The following is a 19,760-nucleotide window of genomic DNA, read 5'->3' as shown; positions in this document are numbered from 1 at the left end:
CTCTCATCGCTGAAGACGACACGTCTCCATTCGTCCCTCCATTCACGCCTGTCGCGACACCACTGGAGGCGGGCTGCACGATGTTGGGGCGTGAGCGGAAGACGGCCTAACGGTGTGTGGGACCGTAGCCCAGCTTCATGGAGACGGTTGCGAATGGTCCTCGCCGATACCCCAGGAGCAACAGCGTCCCTAATTTGCTGGGAAGTGGCGGTGCGGTCCCCTACGGCACTGCGTAGGATCCTACGGTCTTGGCGTGCATCCGTGCGTCGCTGTGGTCCGGTCCCAGGTCGACAGGCACGTGCACCTTCCGCCGACCACTGGCGACAATATCGATGTACTGTGGAGACCTCACGCCCCACGTGTTGAGCAATTCGGCGGTACGTCCACCCGGCCTCCCGCATGCCCACTATACGCCCTCGCTCAAAGTCCGTCAACTGCACATACGGTTCACGTCCACGCTGTCGCGGCATGCTACCAGTGTTAAAGACTGTGATGGAGCTCCGTATGCCACGGCAAACTGGCTGACACTGATGGCGGCGGTGCACAAATGCTGCGCAGCTAGCGCCATTCGACGGCCAACACCGCGGTTCCTGGTGTGTCCGCTGTGCGTGCGTGTGATCATTGCTTGTACAGCCCTCTCGCAGTGTCCGGAGCAAGTATGGTGGGTCTGACACACCGGTGTCAATGTGTTCTTTTTTCCATTTCCAGGAGTGTATATTGGTAAGTGTGGAGAGACTCAATAATATAGAGCACAATCTTTTGATAAAATATGCTAATTTTATTACAGTTCTTATGCTCCACATAAAAATTTGAAATGTGTGAAGTCTGAAGATGAGAGATTATGGTCAAAACAAGAAGCGTTTGTGTGAAAATTTGTGTTCAGTACCATATATAGATAAAATGCTTTGTTCCACATTCTGGGTAAGAAAATGAAACTAAACAAGGAACACAAAAGTTTATTTTTCTTATACAACATACACCATTTTTAAAGATGTCACCATTTCAAAGGCAGTCTCCACTGCCAATGAACTGTTAAGTTCACTCTCTAAATGTGTCCATAACTATTCGCAACTGTTGTCAGAATGAAAGTGACTTCATCTTACATTGCTTCCTTTATTTGTTTGATAATTATGAAGTGAAATACATAAATTTAGCTTTTATAGATCCTGAATGTGAATGCACAACATTTCTAATGCACAAGGCTCTAGTCACATTATTGAGCTATTCTTAATAAATAAACACAGAAAAATTTTGTTTTCATAAGCAACTGCCGTTTCAATGACTTCTAAACATGATCTCCAACTTCTTATATAAGTTTACAAGTGAGGTATTTTCTTTAGACTTTACATATCCCATTATCCAACTCCTTCCATCTATCAATATAGCAAGGAACATTCTGTCACAATGTAAATACTTTAGGAGAAAAGGAGACCTCACTGAACAGCATAAGCTGACAAGTACACACAAGAAAGAATGAAAACTTTGCTGGCTTTCAGAAGTAATCCTTTGACAAGCTAGAGTACACACACCTCTGCTCCTACATTTTGCCGTCTGGATATTGCTGGGATTGCTGTTTCACAGGTGAACTGTGGTATGGGTTGTGTAGAATCAGTGCAAGGAAGCACACCCTCTCCCTCCCCCACCCCAGTCATCCGATATCATCCTAGTCTTCAGCAACTGAACCATATCCCTCATCAAAATGTTGATTATTATCATGCACTGAAATGATGGACATCCTACCCATGATTCTTCCCACTCCTCTTAAAGCAGTATTCCATTGTCCACCCAACCTACAGAATAGCCTGGTCCATCACTATGCCATTTCTATTCCCAACCCCTTGCCATAGGGGTCATATCCCTCTCCAGTACCTAGGTGTAAGAGTTGTCTGATTTACCCACCTAGCACATCCTACTCGTGTCTTGTCATGGGTATATCCTACCCCATCAGAGTCTAGGTCACCTGTGAAAGCAGCTATGTCATATACTACCTTTACTGCAATCACTGCGCAGCATTTTATGTGGGCATGACCACCAACCAACTGTCCGCCTGAATGAATAGTCACCACCAAACTGTGGCCAAGAGTAAAGTTGACCAAACAGTAGCACAGTTTGCAGCTGAGCATATATTGTCCATACTAAATGTCATATTTTTCACTGCATGTCTATGAAAGAGGTAATGGAGACATCTGACAGTAATGCGAATGAGGGTATCTCCATTTATACAGGCATGGACAGAGGATGATGTTGGACTGCAGGCATGTACATCAATGGTGGATTCATTGTAGGTGTCCTCTGACTACAAAAATTCACCTGGGGAGAATGTATAAGCAGTGTATGGAGTTTTTTTAAACATTTAATACCAAATTTAGTCATGGTGATAAAGACAAAGAAAGTAAGGTTGCAGGACATTTTGATTTGAATGCCAAACAAATGCCAATTTTCAGGTCCTACAATATTAAAGATGAGATCACATTTTTTAATAATAAGTTTGCTATTGCCATTTTATATAAGGTGGTTACATGTGCATACAGGTATAATTGTGGCTTGAAAAGGGTTACTAATGGTACAGAAGTCAATAAAAAGTTTTTTGAAGGACAAGGTCCACAGGAACATCAGTTGTGTATTAGTAATAAGTTGGATAAATTTAGTCTTCGAGGATTTGATTCTGCTGATGTTTCTTGGCGGAGGTACACTGGTTAAAATGTTTAGAAGTGTATTGCACAAAGTAAGCCCAAAACATCTGTGTCTGAAGATAAATTTACTGATTGGCCCTCCCTTGAGAAAGAATGTAAAGCTAAGAATAAAGTTTTTGATGATAAGCTATGTGTCTTTAGTGGTAGTGAACCTAGTGCAACATATGCTATTCAGGCAGAAGTGAAAATATGTCTTAAATGTCAAAACCCACATCCTTTCGTCTTTCCATCCCTCTTTCCTGACGAAGCAACCGTTGGTTGCGAAAGCTTGAATTTTGTGTGTATGTTTGTGTTTGTTTGTGTGTCTATCGACCTGCCAGCACTTTCGTTTGGTAAGTCACATCATCTTTGTTTTTAAATATATTTTTCCCGCATGGAATGTTTCCCTCTATTTTATATATATATATTGGTCTTTAAATATGTCTGCTTGTGTCTGTATATGTGTGGATGGATATGTGTGTGTGTGCGAGTGTATACCCGTCCTTTTTTCCCCCTAAGGTAAGTCTTTCCGCTCCCGGGATTGGAATGACTCCTTACCCTCTCCCTTAAAACCCACTTCCTTTCGTCTTTCCCTCTCCTTCCCTCTTTCCTGATGAGGCAACAGTTTGTTGTGAAAGCTTGAATTTTGTGTGTATGTATGTGTCTGTTTATGTTTCTATCGACCTGCCAGCACTTTCGTATGGTAAGTCACATCATCTTTGTTTACATATATATATATGGTTATAATAGAGAGAAACATTCCACGTAGGAAAAATATATCTAAAAACAAAGATGATGTGACTTACCAAATGAAAGTGCTGGCAGGTCGACAGACACACAAACAAACACAAACATACACACAAAATTCAAGCTTTCGCAACAAACTGTTGCCTCATCAGGAAAGAGGGAAGGAGAGCGAAAGACGAAAGGATGTGGGTTTTAAGGGAGAGGGTAAGGAGTCATTCCAATCCCGGGAGCGGGAAGACTTACCTTAGGGGGAAAAAGGGAAAAAAGGACGGGTATACACTTGCGCACACACACATATCCATCCACACATATACAGACACAAGCAGACATATTTAAAGACCATAAATATGTCTGCTTGTGTCTGTATATGTGTGGATGGATATGTGTGAGTGTGTGTGCAAGTGTATACCCATCCTTTTTTCCCTTTTTCCTCCTAAGGTAAGTCTTTCCGCTCCCGGGATTGGAATGACTCCTTACCCTCTCCCTTAAAACCCACATCCTTTCGTCTTTCCCTCTCCTTCCCTCTTTCCTGATGAGGCAACAGTTTGTTGCGAAAGCTTGAATTTTGTGTGTATGTTTGTGTTTGTTTGTGTGTCTGTCGACCTGCCAGCACTTTCATTTGGTTAGTCACATCATCTTTTTATATATATATATATATATATATATATATATATATATATATATATATATATATATATATATAAAAAATAGAAGGAAACATTCCACGTGGGAAAAATTATATGTAAAAGCAAAGATGAGGTGACTTACCGAACGAAAGCGCTGGCAGGTCGATAGACACACAAACAAACACAAACATTTTTCTTCATGGCAAAGTGATACTTCCAGCAGAGAGTACGAGTGTAGGACAGTAAATCTTTGACGAGGGCTGTTTGGTTGAATCTGGGAGTGGGGCTGAAGGTGAGGCCTTTGGATAGGACAGAGGTTTCGGATTGGGAGAGAGGTTTGGAGGAAAGGTTAACTACTGAATTAGGGTGTTGTGGTTCCAGATTGTGTTGATCGGAATTTTGAGGTTTTGGAGGGAGTGGAGCTGGAAGTGGGAGATTGAGTAGATGGGAGAGACTGGGTTTGTGTGCAATGAGAGGAGGTTGAGGTTTGCTGGAAAGGTTGTGAAGGGTGAGTGAGTTGCCTTTCCGGAGGTGGGAAGCCAGGAGAATGGATAGTTTTTTGAGGTGGAGGGTGGCATGCTGTTCTAATTTACGGTTGGCCTGTAGGCATCCTCAAAATTCCGATCAACACAATCTGGAACCACAACACCCTAATTCAGTAGTTAACCTTTCCTCCAAACCTCTCTCCCAATCCGAAACCTCTGTCCTATCCAAAGGCCTCACCTTCAGCCCCACTCCCAGATTCAACCAAACAGCCCTCGTCAAAGATTTACTGTCCTACACTCGTACTCTCTGCTGGAAGTATCACTTTGCCACGAAGAAAAATGATCCTAATCCTACTCCTAATGATCCGACTCCTCAAGACACCATCCAAATTGAACCCTGCCTGGAACAGTTCCGTCCTCCGTCACAGCGGGACCCACCTCCTCTTCCTCAAAATCACCCTCTCCAAACCTTCCAGGAATTTCTGACTTCCAGCCTTGCATCTCAATCCTTCTTAAAAAACCTTAATCCTACACCCAACATCACCACTGCTGAAGCCCAGGCTATCCGTGATCTGAAGGCTGACCGATCCATCGTCATTCTTCCGGAGGACAAGGGTTCCACGACCGTGGTACTTGATCGTTGGGAGTATGTGGCTGAGGGACTGCGTCGGCTTTCAGACAACACCACATACAAAGTTTGCCAAGGTAACCCCATTCCTGATGTCCAGGCGGAGCTTCAAGGAATCCTCAGAACCTTAGGCCCCCTGCAAAACCTTTCACCTGACTCCATCAACCTCCTGACCCCACTGACAGCCCGCACCCCTACCTTCTACCTTCTTCCTAAAATCCACAAACCCAATCATCCCAGCCGCCCCATTGTAGCTGGTTACCAAGCCCCCACAGAACGTATCTCTGCCTACGTAGATCAACACCTTCAACCCATTACATGCAGTCTCCCATCCTTCATCAAAGACACCAACCACTTCCTTGAACGCCTGGAATCCTTACCCAATCTGTTACCCCCGGAAACCATCCTTGTAACCATTGATGCCACGTCCTTATACACAAATATTCCGCACGTCCAGGGCCTCGCTGCGATGGAGCATTTCCTTTCACGCCGATCACCTGCCACCCTACCCAAAACCTCTTTCCTCATTACCTTAGCCAGCTTCATCCTGGCCCACAACTTCTTCACTTTTGAAGGCCAGACATACCAACAATTAAAGGGAACAGCCATGGGTACCAGGATGGCCCCCTCGTACGCCAACCTATTCATGGGTCGCTTAGAGGAAGCTTTCTTGGTTACCCAAGTCTGCCAACCCAAAGTTTGGTACAGATTTATTGATGACATCTTCATGATCTGGACTCACAGTGAAGAAGAACTCCAGAATTTCCTCTCCAACCTCAACTCCTTTGGTTCCATCAGATTCACCTGGTCCTACTCCAAATCCCATGCCACTTTCCTTGACGTTGACCTCCACCTGTCCAATGGCCAACTTCACACGTCCGTCCACATCAAACCCACCAACAAGCAACAGTACCTCCATTATGACAGCTGCCACCCATTCCACATCAAACGGTCCCTTCCCTACAGCCTAGGTCTTCGTGGCAAACGAATCTGCTCCAGTCCGGAATCCCTGAATCATTACACCAACAACCTGAAAACAGCTTTCGCATCCCGCAACTACCCTCCCGACCTGGTACAGAAGCAAATAACCAGAGCCACTACCTCGTCCCCTCAAACCCAGAATCCCCCACAGAAGAACCACAAAAGTGCCCCACTTGTGACAGGTTACTTTCCGGGACTGGACCAGACTCTGAATGTGGCTCTCCAGCAGGGATACGACTTCCTCAAATCCTGCCCTGAAATGAGATACATCCTTCATGAAATCCTCCCCACTCCGCCAAGAGTGTCTTTCCGCCGTCCACCTAACCTTCGTAACCTGTTAGTTCATCCCTATGAAATCCCCAAACCACCTTCCCTACCCTCTGGCTCCTATCCTTGTAACCGCCCCCGATGCAAAACCTGTCCCATGCACCCTCCCACCACCACCTACTCCAGTCCTGTAACCCGGAAGGTGTACACGATCAAAGGCAGAGCCACGTGTGAAAGCACCCATGTGATTTACCAACTGACCTGCCTACACTGTGATGCATTCTATGTGGGAATGACCAGCAACAAACTGTCCATTCGCATGAATGGACACAGGCAGACAGTGTTTGTTGGTAATGAGGATCACCCTGTGGCTAAACATGCCTTGGTGCACAGCCAGCACATCTTGGCACAGTGTTACACCGTCCGGGTTATCTGGATACTTCCCACCAACACCAACCTATCCGAACTCCGGAGATGGGAACTTGCCCTTCAGTATATCCTCTCTTCTCGTCATCCGCCAGGCCTCAATCTCCGCTAATTTCAAGTTGCCGCCACTCATACCTCACCTATCTTTCAACAACTTCTTTGCCTCTACACTTCTGCCTCGACTGACATCTCTGCCCAAACTCTTTGTCTTTAAATATGTCTGCTTGTGTCTGTATGTGTGGATGGATAGGTGCATGTGTGCGAGTGTATACCTGTCCTTTTTTCCCCCTAAGGTAAGTCTTTCCGCTCCCGGGATTGGAATGACTCCTTACCCTCTCCCTTAAAACCCACATCCTTTCGTCTTCCCCTCTCCTTCCCTCTTTCCTGATGAGGCAACAGTTTGTTGCGAAAGCTTGAATTTTGTGTGTATGTTTGTGTTTGTGTGTCTATCGACCTGCCAGCGCTTTCGTTCGGTAAGTCACCTCATCTTTGCTTATATATATATATATATATATATATTATAGAGGGAAACATTCCACGTGGGAAAAATTATATATAAAAACAAAGATGAGGTGACTCATCTTTGCTTTTTTATATATATATATATATATATGATGAGGTGACTCATCTTTGCTTTTATATATATATATATATATATATATATATATATATATATATATATATATATATATATATATATATATATATAGAGGGAAACATTCCACGTGGGAAAAATTATATATAAAAACAAAGATGAGGTGACTTACCGAACGAAAGCACTGGCAGGTTGATAGACACACAAACAAACACAAACATACACACAAAATTCAAGCTTTCGCAACAAACTGTTGCCTCATCAGGAAAGAGGGAAGGAGAGGGGAAGACGAAAGGATGTGGGTTTTAAGGGAGAGGGTAAGGAGTCATTCCAATCCCGGGAGCGGAAAGACTTGCCTTAGGGGGAAAAAGGGAAAAAAGGACGGGTATACACTCGCACACACACACATATTCATCCACACATATACAGACACAAGCAGACATATTTAAAGACCATAAATATGTCTGCTTGTGTCGGTATATGTGTGGATGGATATGTGTGTGTGTGTGTGTGTGTGTGTGTGTGCAAGTGTATACCCATCCTTTTTTCCCTTTTTCCCCCTAAGGTAAGTCTTTCCGCTCCCGGGATTGGAATGACTCCTTACCCTCACCCTTAAAACCCACTTCCTTCCGTCTTTCCCTCTCCTTCCCTCTTTCCTGATGAGGCAACAGTTTGTTGCGAAAGCTTGAATTTTGTGTGTATGTTTGTGTTTGTTTGTGTGTCTATCGACCTGCCAGCGCTTTCGTTCGGTAAGTCACCTCATCTTTGTTTTTTTATATATATATATATATATATATATATATATATATATATATATATATATATATATATATATATATATATGTGTGTGTGTGTGTGTGTGTGTGTGTGAGAGAGAGAGAGAGAAGAGAGAGAGAGAGAGAGAGGGTACTATAACATTCTAAATTAAGGTTTTGAACTGCAGTAAATTTCTGCATTGTCATTCTTTACTCCTACCAGTAGCACAAAAACTAACCAGATAATCTAATAATTGTACTCCTGCAACCTAATGATGAATTTATGAATACTGTGGCACTAACATTTTATAGAAACAAGATCAATGTCTCCGCTGCATTTTTGGTACTGGAGGAGCTGTGGTTCTACAAGCCAAATTTACAACAGCTTATTCACAAATTTAGGGACAGTTACAGAATCTATGTTTTTATGTCTCATACAATTTGATGGCTGCTTCACAACCCACGCCCTCTGGATCCTTCCCTCCAGCAACAGCATTCCTGAATTACATTTGATGATTGTTATCCTTGCAACATATCCTACACTCACATAATCCTCTTGGCTTCTGTCTTCTCTAACCTGCTGCCCCACACCCTATACCCAATAGTTTCCTCCTTCTTTGTCCTAGGACTCCCTCCAAATCTATGCCTCCATGTCATCCTCTCCATTAGCTGCACCCCACAGGCTCCAGCACCTATGTGCCACATGTATAGCCTGTACAACCACTGCCTCCCCTGACTCACTAACTACCTGTTCCCAACCTGTCCTGTTGCTTCCCACCTCTTTTCTCTCTACCCATTTCATTCCATTTACTTGGCCATCCACCAGACATTTGTTTCACAAAGTGATGCCTGTAAAATAGTTCACATACAATGAAAAAAATAAAAAAATACTTACATCACGTGAGCCTTTCTCTACAGCAATACATAAAGGTGTCTTTCCTTCTGTATCACATGATTTGGCATCTGCACCAGCTTCCAATAGGAGCCTCACTACATATTGCATTTCCCAATGAAGATGGAAATCTGAAATAGCTCTGTGTATTGGCGTCTGCCCTTTCTTATCAACAGAGTGTGTGAAATCTTTACATTTTTCCCACAAGTACTCAAAATTTTCCTTGTTTCCCAGTGTTCTATGGAGTGCAGTCCTCCCAAGAACATCCCTTTTTGAAAGATCGGCTCCAGCATCGTGAAGTAGCATTAAAACCTGCAAAATGCAGAAGTGTCTTTGAAACTTAATTCATAAGTATATAGCAATATGTACAAAACAAGCCAAAGAAATGTATAACAATCATTCTGAGAGTCTGGTGAGTCATCAAAAGATGTGGACTTAAGATCAGTGTGATATATTACAAAAATGTAGAAAGCCATTGCATGATTCACATGCAGTCTGCAACTCTTCATCAGAAAATTCAGCTATGGATGACCTGGATGTGCCTTGTAACTGAGTTTAGTGATTAAGCTAATCAAGGACGTACCCAGCAAGTGGCAGGAAAGGGCAGCTGCAACTTCCTAGGAAAAAAACAGAAAGAAAGAAAGAAAAAAAAATCTTTGAAAATGGGACTCTCATACTGCCCAGAAGAATAAAACAAATGAATCAGTTTAGTATCAGTTTGAAGAAAGTCCAAATGCGTAACAAATACTAACTGGTAGCAAGTGAACAAAGAACATCTGTCATGAAATCTCAAAACTGTTATGTAATTCATTCCAAAATCATTATGATGCTCCCATCTCCCCCCCCCCCCCCCCCCCACCCCCCAATCCCTCCCCCAGAAAAGTCCCTGGAAACTTCTAGCAGCTAATTTATTACATACACAGAAAATCAGTGGGCCTAATTTTAGAGTTAACTATATCAAAAGGAAAATTCAATCAGTTCTGGTCTTCACTGTAGGTGTGTTCAGCAAGCTGTCACCTGGCTGTATTTCTGTAACTTATCTAAACATTTTATACACCACGAAAAATACAGGTTTCACAAACTGTTGTAAGATTAAGAATTATATTGACTGCTGTGAACTAGTTAGTAAGCCAGTTAGTTTTATATTCCATGGATCATTTGTACGATTAATCACAATGGGGTGAAATCAGACTTAGCTTTGCTGTCTGCCAGACACTTCATATTAAAGAGTAAGTGATAAAAATTTTGGTGGTATCACTGTGAGCCTCTTTTTGTATTAAAGACAACATAAATATGTAAAAATGAACATCATTTTTACTTCATGTATAGTAAGTATGTATATCATTGCTCCTTTTAGCAGGTTATTTACAATGACTTCTGTGAGGGAATAAATGTACTGTAAAGTGACAGTCAAAATGCCTAACTCTGAAAACAGGTCTACAAGATGATCAGGTTTGAACAGTATATATTATTCTCACAATACACTTTTTAGCAATGAAAACACTTTTTCCTGTAGAAAAGTTAACCCACAGTATTATTCCATAGGACATTATTCAGTGAAAATATATGAACAGAGCCAGTTTGATAACATTTTCAACACAAGCAACTTATCATTCAACATGTCCCATCAGCCCACTCTCCCCCCCCCCCCCCCCCTTTCCCCTCTTACACGTTCACGTTTGTCAGCTTTCACAACTAACTACAGTATGTATTTATACAAATCTTGCACTTCACATGTACCTCTCAGTATGACACCCCAAGCAGCCACTAATAATTATGATATGTCATGTATAGAAATCTTAGATTTGTGACACCTCTGTCACTACTCTCAACTTGCCACCGCAGGTGCCAGCTTGTGTCACTTGGACCTTAAACCGGCCCTGTAAACAAAGTATTTTAAATTACTTATTTGCCTCTGCCCAAGATCTGCAAAGATTGAAAGTGTGAATGCAGTTGACCTAATGTGTTTTAGGAGTTAAAGGATGTGTGTTTTCCATTTTAAGTTCTTATCGATATGGACACATTAAGATTTTGAAGCTTCCACCCTAGCTATTATTTCTTCACAGTGTGTTACATTTGTCATTGTTGTAGTACCTCTTGATATGCAGAACTAAAGACACTGTGTTTTCTTTTTAAATGGAAAGGGAGACCACCTGTAGAGAACCACTCAATAATATTATTAAGAAAATTATACGCCATTTATTCTTTTGTCACACATATGTCTGGACTGATTACAGTGCTAGTGTCATATGCAAAAAGAACTAATTTTGCTTGTTTTATATTAAATATAAGACCATTTACATGTATGAGAAACAGTAGTGGACTTAAGATTGAACCATTTTGTAGCCCCTCCAGGAGGAAAATCTCTTCTTCTTACATTAGTTCAGTATTAAGTACAACTGTCTACATTCTTTTGGTTAAATACAACACTATTCATTGGTTGGCTATACCACCAGTTCCATAAAACATCAATTTATTTATGAGAGTATTGTGATTTAACACTTAAATGTCTTAGATGGATCACAGAAAGTACCAACCACTGCAATTTTGTTATTTAACGCATGTAAAATTTAATGAGTTTTTACATGATAAGATGGACTATGCCTCAATAGCTTAGGCTCTATTAAATTAAGAAAAATGTTCACAGACATGAGTAAAATCTTAAAAACAAGGGAAACTGATACATTCTGATTGGGGTAAAAAGAGAAGGTAAAAACTGAAAATAAAAGGTACGGGTACCAAAGAGGGGATGCACATGAAATTACAGTAAAAAAACTTCCCTACTGATGCACTGGAATATCAGTGCCTTATCTGCAGAACTACCATGTTGTTGTTGTTGTCTTCAGTCCTGAGACTGGTTTGATGCAGCTTTCCATACTACTCTATCCTGTGCAAGCTTCTTCATCTCCCAGTACTTACTGCAACTTACATCCTTCTGAATCTGCTTATTGTATTCATCTCTTGGTCTCCCTCTACAATTTCTACCCTCCACGCTGCCCTCCAATGTTAAATTTGTGATCTCTTGATGCCTCAGAACATGTCCTACCAACCGGTCCCTTCTTCTAGTCAAGTTGTGCCACAAACTCCTCTTCTCCCCAATTCTAATCAATACCTCCTCATTAGTTATGTGATCTACCCATTTAATCTTCAACATTCTTCTGTAGCACCACATTTCGAAAGCTTCTATTCTCTTCTTGTCCAAATTATTTTATCATCCATGTTTAACTTCCATACATGGCTACACTCCATACAAATACTTTCAGAAATGACTTCCTGACACTTAAATCTATACTCGATGTTAACAAATTTCTCTTCTTCAGAAACGCTTTCCTTGCCATTGCCAGTCTACATTTTATATCCTCTCTACTTCGACCATCATCAGTTATTTTGCTCCCCAAATAGCAAAACTCCTTTACTACTTTAAGTGTCTGATTTTGTAATCTAATTCCCTCAGCATCACCCGACTTAATTCGACCACATTCCATTATCCTTGTTTTGCTTTTGTTGATGTTCATCTTATATGCTCCTTTCAAGACACTGTCCATTCCGTTCAACTGCTGTTGCAAGTCCTTTGCTGTCTCTGACAGAATTATAATGTCATCGGCGAACCTGAAAGTTTTTATTTTTTCTCCATGGACTTTAATACCTACTACGAATTTTTCTTTTGTTTTCTTTACTGCTTGCTCAATATACAGATTGAATAACATCAGGGAGAGGCTACAACCCTGTCTCACTCCCTTCCCCACCACTGCTTCCCTTTCATACCCCTTGACTCTTATAACTGCCATCTGGTTTCTGTACAAATTGTAAATAGCCTTTTGCTCCCTGTATTGTACCCATTTCACCTTTAAAATTTGAAAGAGAGTATTCCAGTCAACATTGTCAAAAGTTCAAAAATGGTTGAAATGGCTCTGAGCACTATGGGACTCAACTGCTGAGGTCATTAGTCCCCTAGAACTTAGAACTAGTTAAACCTAACTAACCTAAGGACATCACAAACATCCATGCCCGAGGCAGGATTCGAACCTGCGACCGTAGCGGTCTTGCGGTTCCAGACTGCAGCGCCTTTAACCGCACGGCCACTTCGGCCGGCATTGTCAAAAGCTTTCTCTAAGTCTACAAATGCTAGAAATGTAGGTTTGCTTTTCCTTAATCTTTCTTCTAAGATTGCCTCACGTGTTCCAATATTTCTGTGGAATCCAAACTGATCTTCACCGAGGTCGGCTTCTACCAGTTTTTCCACTTGTCTGTAAAGAATTCACGTTAGTATTTTGCAGCTGTGACTTATTAAACTGATAGTTCGGTAATTTTCACATCTGTCAACACCTGCTTTCTTTGGGATTGGAATTATTATATTCTTCTTGAGTCTGAGGGTATTTCACCTGTCTCATACATCTTGCTCACCAGATGGTAGAGTTTTGTCAGGACTGGCTCTCCCAACGCCGTCAGTAGTTCCAATGGAATGTTGTCTACTCCCGGGGCCTTGTTTCGACTCAGGTCTTTCAGTGCTCTGTCAAACTCTTCACGCAGTATCGTATCTCCTATTTCATCTTCATCTACATCCTCTTCCATTTCCATAATATTGTCCTCAAGTACATCGCCCTTGTATAGACCATCTATATACTCCTTCCATCTTTCTGCTTTCCCTTCTTTGCTTAGAACTGGGTTTCCATCTGAGCTCTTGATATTCATACAAGTGGCTCTCTTTTCTCCAAAGGTCTCTTTAATTTTCCTGTAGGCAGTATCTATCTTACCCCTAGTGAGATAAGCCTCTACATCCTTACATTTGTCCTCTAGCCATCCCTGCTTAGCCATTTTGCACTTCCTGTCGATATCATTTTTGAGACGTTTGTATTCCTTTTTGACTGCTTCATTTACTGTGTTTTTATATTTCCTCCTTTCATCAATTAAATTCAATATTTCTTCTGTTACCCAAGGATTTCTACTAGCCCTCGTCTTTTTACCTACTTGATCCTCTGCTGCCTTCACTAATTCATCCCTCAGAGCTACCCATTCTTCTTCTACTGTATTTCTTTCCCCCATTCCTGTCAATTGTTGCCTTACACTCTCCCTGAAACTCTGTACAACCTCTGGTTCTTTCAGTTTATCCAGGTCCCATATCCTTAAATTCCCACCTTTTTGCAGTTTCTTCTGTTTTAATCTACAGTTCATAACCAATAGATTGTGGTCAGAGTCCACATCTGCCCCTGGAAATGTCTTGCAATCTAAAATCTGGTTCCTAAATCTCTGTCTTACCATTATATAATCTATCTGATACCTTCTAGTATTTCCAGGATTCTTCCATGTATACAACCTTCTTTTATGATTCTTGAACCAAGTGTTTGCTATGATTAAATTATGCTCTGTGCAAAATTCTACCAGACGGCTTCCTCTTTCATTTCTCTCCCCCAATCCATATTCACCCACTATGTTTCCTTCTCTCCCTTTTCCTACTCTCGAATTCCAGTCACCCATGACTACTAAATTTTTGTCTCCCTTCACTACCTGAATAATTTCTTTTATCTCATCGTACGTTTCCTGTTGGTAGCAGCTTACCCACACTCCTATTTTTTTATTCATTATTAAAACCTACTCCTGCATTACCCCTATTTTATTTTGTATTTATAACCCTGTATTCACCTGACCAAAAGTCTTGTTCCTCCTGCCACCGAACTTCACTAATTCCCACTATATCTAACTTCAACCTATCCATTTCCCTTTTTAAATTTTCTAACCTACCTGCCCGATTAAGGGATCTGACATTCCCCGCTCCGATCCGTAGAACGCCAGTTTTTTTTTTTCTCCTGATAACGACGTCCTCTTGAGTAGTCCCCACCCAGAGATCTGAATGGGGGACTATTTTACCTCTGGAATATTTTACCCAAGAGGACGCCATCATCATTTAACCATACAGTAAAGCTGCATGCCCTCGGGAAAAATTATGGCTGTAGTTTCCCCTTGCTTTCAGATGTTCGCAGTACCAGCACACCAAGGCCGTTTCGGTCAGCATTGCATGAGCAGATCAGTCAATCATCCAGACTGTTGCCCCTGCAACTACTGAAAAGGCTGCTGCCCCTCTTCAGGAACCACACGTTTGTCTGGCCTCTCAACAGATACCCCTCTGTTGTGGTTGCACCTATGGTATGGCTATCTGTATTGCTGAGGCATGCAAGCCTCCCCACCAATAGTAAGGTCCATGGTTCATGGGGGTAGAGAACTACTGCAGTGGCCACCAGAAAGATCGTGGGAGGCACACATTGGCACGGCGCGTCACGGACGGTAGTTGCCGCAAGTAGAGTCCCGTCCACCAGAGGGCATGCGAGAATTCGGACGCGACCTCTGCCGGCATAACAACAACAACAACAACTCCGGCAGCACAGGCCGTGCCCAGTCAGTGAACATCGGGCATGCCTAGGACACAGTCCTGGTCTACGCTAAGTGAAGTGCGACGTAAACGTGAACAGTGTTACTACACAATTGGCGACGAGTAGGTTCGTTCTTTCGCGTGTTGCGTCGTTGTTCCGGTTTCGCAGCTTCTCCACGGCATGGAGGATTTGGTGTGAGTTTTGGTTGCGCAGCAGACGGAGCTCATGGCCACCATGAAACAAGTGCTTCTGGCGTTGCTCTCCACGCCGTCTGCTCCGGCGCAGTTCCCTCCTCCCTTTCCCTCGTATGACGAGACGGCGGAGGATTGGGATGCATATGAACATCACCTTCGGCAGCATTTCCAGGCGTTTCATGTTGCCAATGCGGAGGTATGTCGTGCTCTCTTCTTGTCTTGGATATCTCCCTCACTGTATCAAGTTTTGCGGTAGCTGGCGCCATTGCAGGAACCCTCGTCCTTGTCTTTTGACGCATTGTGTTCATTGCTGTCTTCATATTATCACCGCCGCACGCATGTTGTGGCGGCTAGGGTCGAGTTCTATCAATGCAAGAAACAGCCCCATCAGTCTTACCGGGCGTGGGCCGCTACCCTGCATGGTCTTAGTTGCAAGTGTCATTTTGTCACGGAGCAGTCGCGAGAGTCGTATGCCCACGTTATGGTACGCGACGTCATTGTTCGTTTGGCCTGTGATAGGGAGGTCCGGCAATGGGCCCTGAAGTTAGAAGACCCTTCCCTCGAGGAAGTCCTGTCCATTGCTCAATCGTATGAAGTCTCTCACGCAGCAGGTCAACAGCTGGAAGCGTGGTGTGATGTCGCGGAGGTTCAGGGCGGCGCGGCCGCATCCACTGTGTCCGGGGTGGACGACGTGCGAGCGGTACAATCCGGCCGTTACAGCCGCGCCCGCACGGCGCGTAAACAGAATTCTGGCCACCGGCCCCTGTTGCCGTCCTGTGCGTCGTGCTATATACATCATGATCGGTCAGAGTGCCCCCAGCATTGGGCCGTTTGTCGCAAATGTAATAAAAAAGGTCACATTGCTAAAGTTTGCCGCTCAGCCTCAAAAGAATCGAAGGAAGCAGGTACAGAGGACATGGACATTGACATTCAGGAAGTTTCATCGGGCCCGGCTCCCAACGCATCGGCACGCAAACTGTTTATCGAGGTGTCGGTTCGGTCGCGCCGGTTACAACTGCAAGTAGATACGGGCGCGGCAGTTTCGTTGTTGAATGCACAAACTTATTCCGACCGTGGATCGCCCCCGTTGGCGCCAGTTTACCGGCGTCTACGTGGTTATGGTAAACAGTTCATTCCCCTACTGGGTCAATTCACTACCGACGTGACTTACAAATCAGTCACTCGGTCTATTACTTTTATTGTTGTCAGTGATGTGAGCTCCGCTAACTTTTTTGGCCTGGATGCCTTTCAAGCTTTCGGTTTTTCTATCACTGACACCATACAGTTGGTCTCCGAAGACGTTCCCTATCAATCATTGGAATCTTTGATCTCAGACTTTCCAGATATTTTTGAGGAGGGCCTGGGGTGTGTTTCAGATTTTGAAGCTCACTTAACGTTGAAGGCGTCGGCTCGTCCGCTTTTTCTACGCGCGAGGCAGATCCCCTTGGCTCTCCGCCCTCAGATAAAGGAAGAGCTAGACCGGCTGACAGCCCTAGGGGTCGTTCTTCCCATTTCTTCCAGTTAGTGGGCTTCGCCCCTCGTTATTGTAAGGAAGCCCTCGGGAAAATTACGTCTTTGTGGCGATTTCAAGGCCACCATTAATTCCCAATTGGTGATGGACACCTATCCTTTGCCTCATGCTGATGAATTGTTCTCCGCCGTGGCGGGAGGCCAATATTTTTCGAAAATCGATCTGTCGGAGGCTTATCATCAGATACCACTTGATGAGGACTCCAAAAGGCTGGCGGTCGTCAACACCCCGTTTGGCCTTTACCAATACCAGCGGTTGGCCTTTGGAATATCCAGTGCCCCGGCGATATTCCAGTGTTATCTTGAGCAAGTCACGTCGACAATCCCTCATTGTATTAATTACCTGGATGACATAATTGTCACAGGCTGCAGCACGAAGGAACACTTGCACAACCTTCGCACCCTCTTTCTCAAATTCAGGTCTGTGGGCTTGCGCTGCAACCTGCATAAGTCAAACTTCTTCCAACCGTCCATTGAGTATGTGGGCTACACCATCTCTCGGCACGGCATCCAACCACTAGTAAGTTTGGTCCAAGGTATCGTCAACCTTCCTCGGCCTGCTTCGCTGAAAGAGTTACAAGCTTTTTTAGGCAAGATAGCCTATTACCACCGGTTCATTCCCAGGGCTTCCACTATAGCCCACCCCCTGTACTGCCTTCTGCACAAGGGTGTGCCTTTTGATTTGTCGCCTGCATGCGAGCGAGCGTTCACCTCGTTGAAGGGCCTCCTCACGTCAGCCCCTTGTTTGATTACTTTTGATCCCCATAAGCTGTTGGTCCTGGCTACAGATGCTTCGCAGTATGGGGTGGGGGTGGTCCTGGCCCATCGCAATGCAGATGGTTCCGAGCAACCACTGGCGTTTGCATCTAAAACGCTTAGTCCCGCGCAGGCCCATTACTCCCAGGTGGAAAAAGAGGCTTTGGCCATTGTCTACGCTGTTACCAAGTTTCACCCTTTCTTGTATGGCACGAAGTTTCAGTTAATCACTGACCATAAGCCGTTAATATCGTTATTTGGTCTCGCCTCTCAGATTCCGGATAGGGCGGCCCACAGACTACAGTGCTGGGCCTTGTTCCTCTCTAAGTACCGTGATGACATTCACTTTCGCCCTACAGGACAGCATGCCAATGCTGACGCTCTTTCCCGTCTTCCGGTGGGCCCGGATCCTACGTTCAATCGAGAGGTGATTATGTGTTTTCATTTGGATGTGGCGTCCCGCCAAGCGGTTGATGGCTTCCCGATCACTAGTTCTCGAGTTGCCAGGGAAACGGCAGCTGACCCGGTTCTCTGGCAAGTAGTTTGCCTCATTCAGCAGGGGTGGTCATCCCGCCCTCTGGGCCAGCCCTCAGACCCTCTTCGTAATTATTTTTTTCTATGAGACTGCCTCTCGGTCTTGGAAGGAGTTCTCCTTCTGGCTACAGATGATACAGCTCCTCGCGTGGTTGTTCCTGCAAGTTTACGAAGGGAGGTCCTCACGTTATTACATGTGGAGCACTGGGGTGTTTCCCGTACTAAAACCTTGGCTCGCAGACATGTGTACTGGCCCGGTATTGACAGAGAAATTGAGCACTTGGTGGCCGCCTGTTCCCAGTGTGCGAGCCAACAAGCATCTCCCAGGGCAGCGTTCTCTTCATGGCCGCCGGCAACCCAAGCATGGGAACGTGTTCACATCGATTTTGTGGGCCCGTTTCTCAATGGCTTTTGGCTCATTGTCATTGATGCTTATTCCCGCTTCCCATATGTGGTTCGCTGCTTCTCAACCACTTCAGAAGTTGCAATCCAGGCACTAGCAAAAATCTTTTCTGTGGAAGGTCTGCCAATCAGCCTGGTCTCGGACAATGGACCGCAGTTTATTTCGCAGACCTTCCAGGATTTTTGTAGGCGCTTCGGTATTCGGCACGTTTGCTCTCCCCCCTTCCATCCACAATCGAATGGGGAAGCTGAGCGCATGGTGTGCACATTTAAGACGCAGATGAAAAAGTATGTGCACAAATTTCCTGCGGAGGAAGCATTGACGTTTTTCTTGACGGCATACCGGACCACACCAATGGGTCAACGCAGCCCCGCAGAGCCCCTCCATGGGCGTCAACCAAGGACTCTGCTGCACCTCCTCTGGCCTGGTCCTCACCAGTCTTCACAAAACGGAGTACTTGGCTTTCCACAGGGTATGTCGGTCTGGGCCCGTGGGTTTGGTCGCAATCCACGTTGGATACCGGCGGTGGTTCTGCACCGAAATGGCCACCGGCTCTATACCTTGCAAGCGGGGGACCGGGTGGTACGTCGTCACCAAAATCAGCTACGTCCACGTTCGGGCACCCACCCTCCGACCTCTCGGACACCGGCTTCCCCATTGCCAGCACCTGTGTTGGTTTCACAAGGGGCGTTCCCTCCTCTCCCCACTGTGCCTCTGCCGTACTGCAATGGTTCTCAGCCTTGGCAGCCTCCAGTAGCTCCAGCACCGGCATCGCCATCGTTCGAGATGCCCCAGCGAGAGCCGGCCCCCATAGCAGGCCTGGTTTCTCAGGAGGCTGGTTCAACTGTGGTCGTCCCTTCCCCTTCGTCCCCGCCACTGGGTCTTGCCCCTCCCGAGGTGGAAG

General features: G+C 44.5%; 1 protein-coding gene across 1 annotated transcript in view; it reads right to left on the bottom strand.

Moving 5' to 3' along the window:
* The window catches only part of LOC124789920 (serine/threonine-protein phosphatase 6 regulatory ankyrin repeat subunit B-like), a 365,119-nt gene that overhangs the window by 228,552 nt on the left and 116,807 nt on the right, over positions 1 to 19,760 (bottom strand). The window contains exon 6 of the mRNA XM_047257440.1: positions 9,078 to 9,386. Within this exon, the coding sequence (XP_047113396.1) occupies positions 9,078 to 9,386 (309 nt within the window). The remainder of the gene's footprint in view (positions 1 to 9,077; positions 9,387 to 19,760) is intronic.

Source organism: Schistocerca piceifrons, chromosome 3 (assembly GCF_021461385.2).
Source record: "Schistocerca piceifrons isolate TAMUIC-IGC-003096 chromosome 3, iqSchPice1.1, whole genome shotgun sequence".
NCBI classification, from domain to species: Eukaryota; Metazoa; Arthropoda; class Insecta; order Orthoptera; family Acrididae; genus Schistocerca; species Schistocerca piceifrons.
This window is presented reverse-complemented; position numbering and strand designations above follow the sequence as displayed.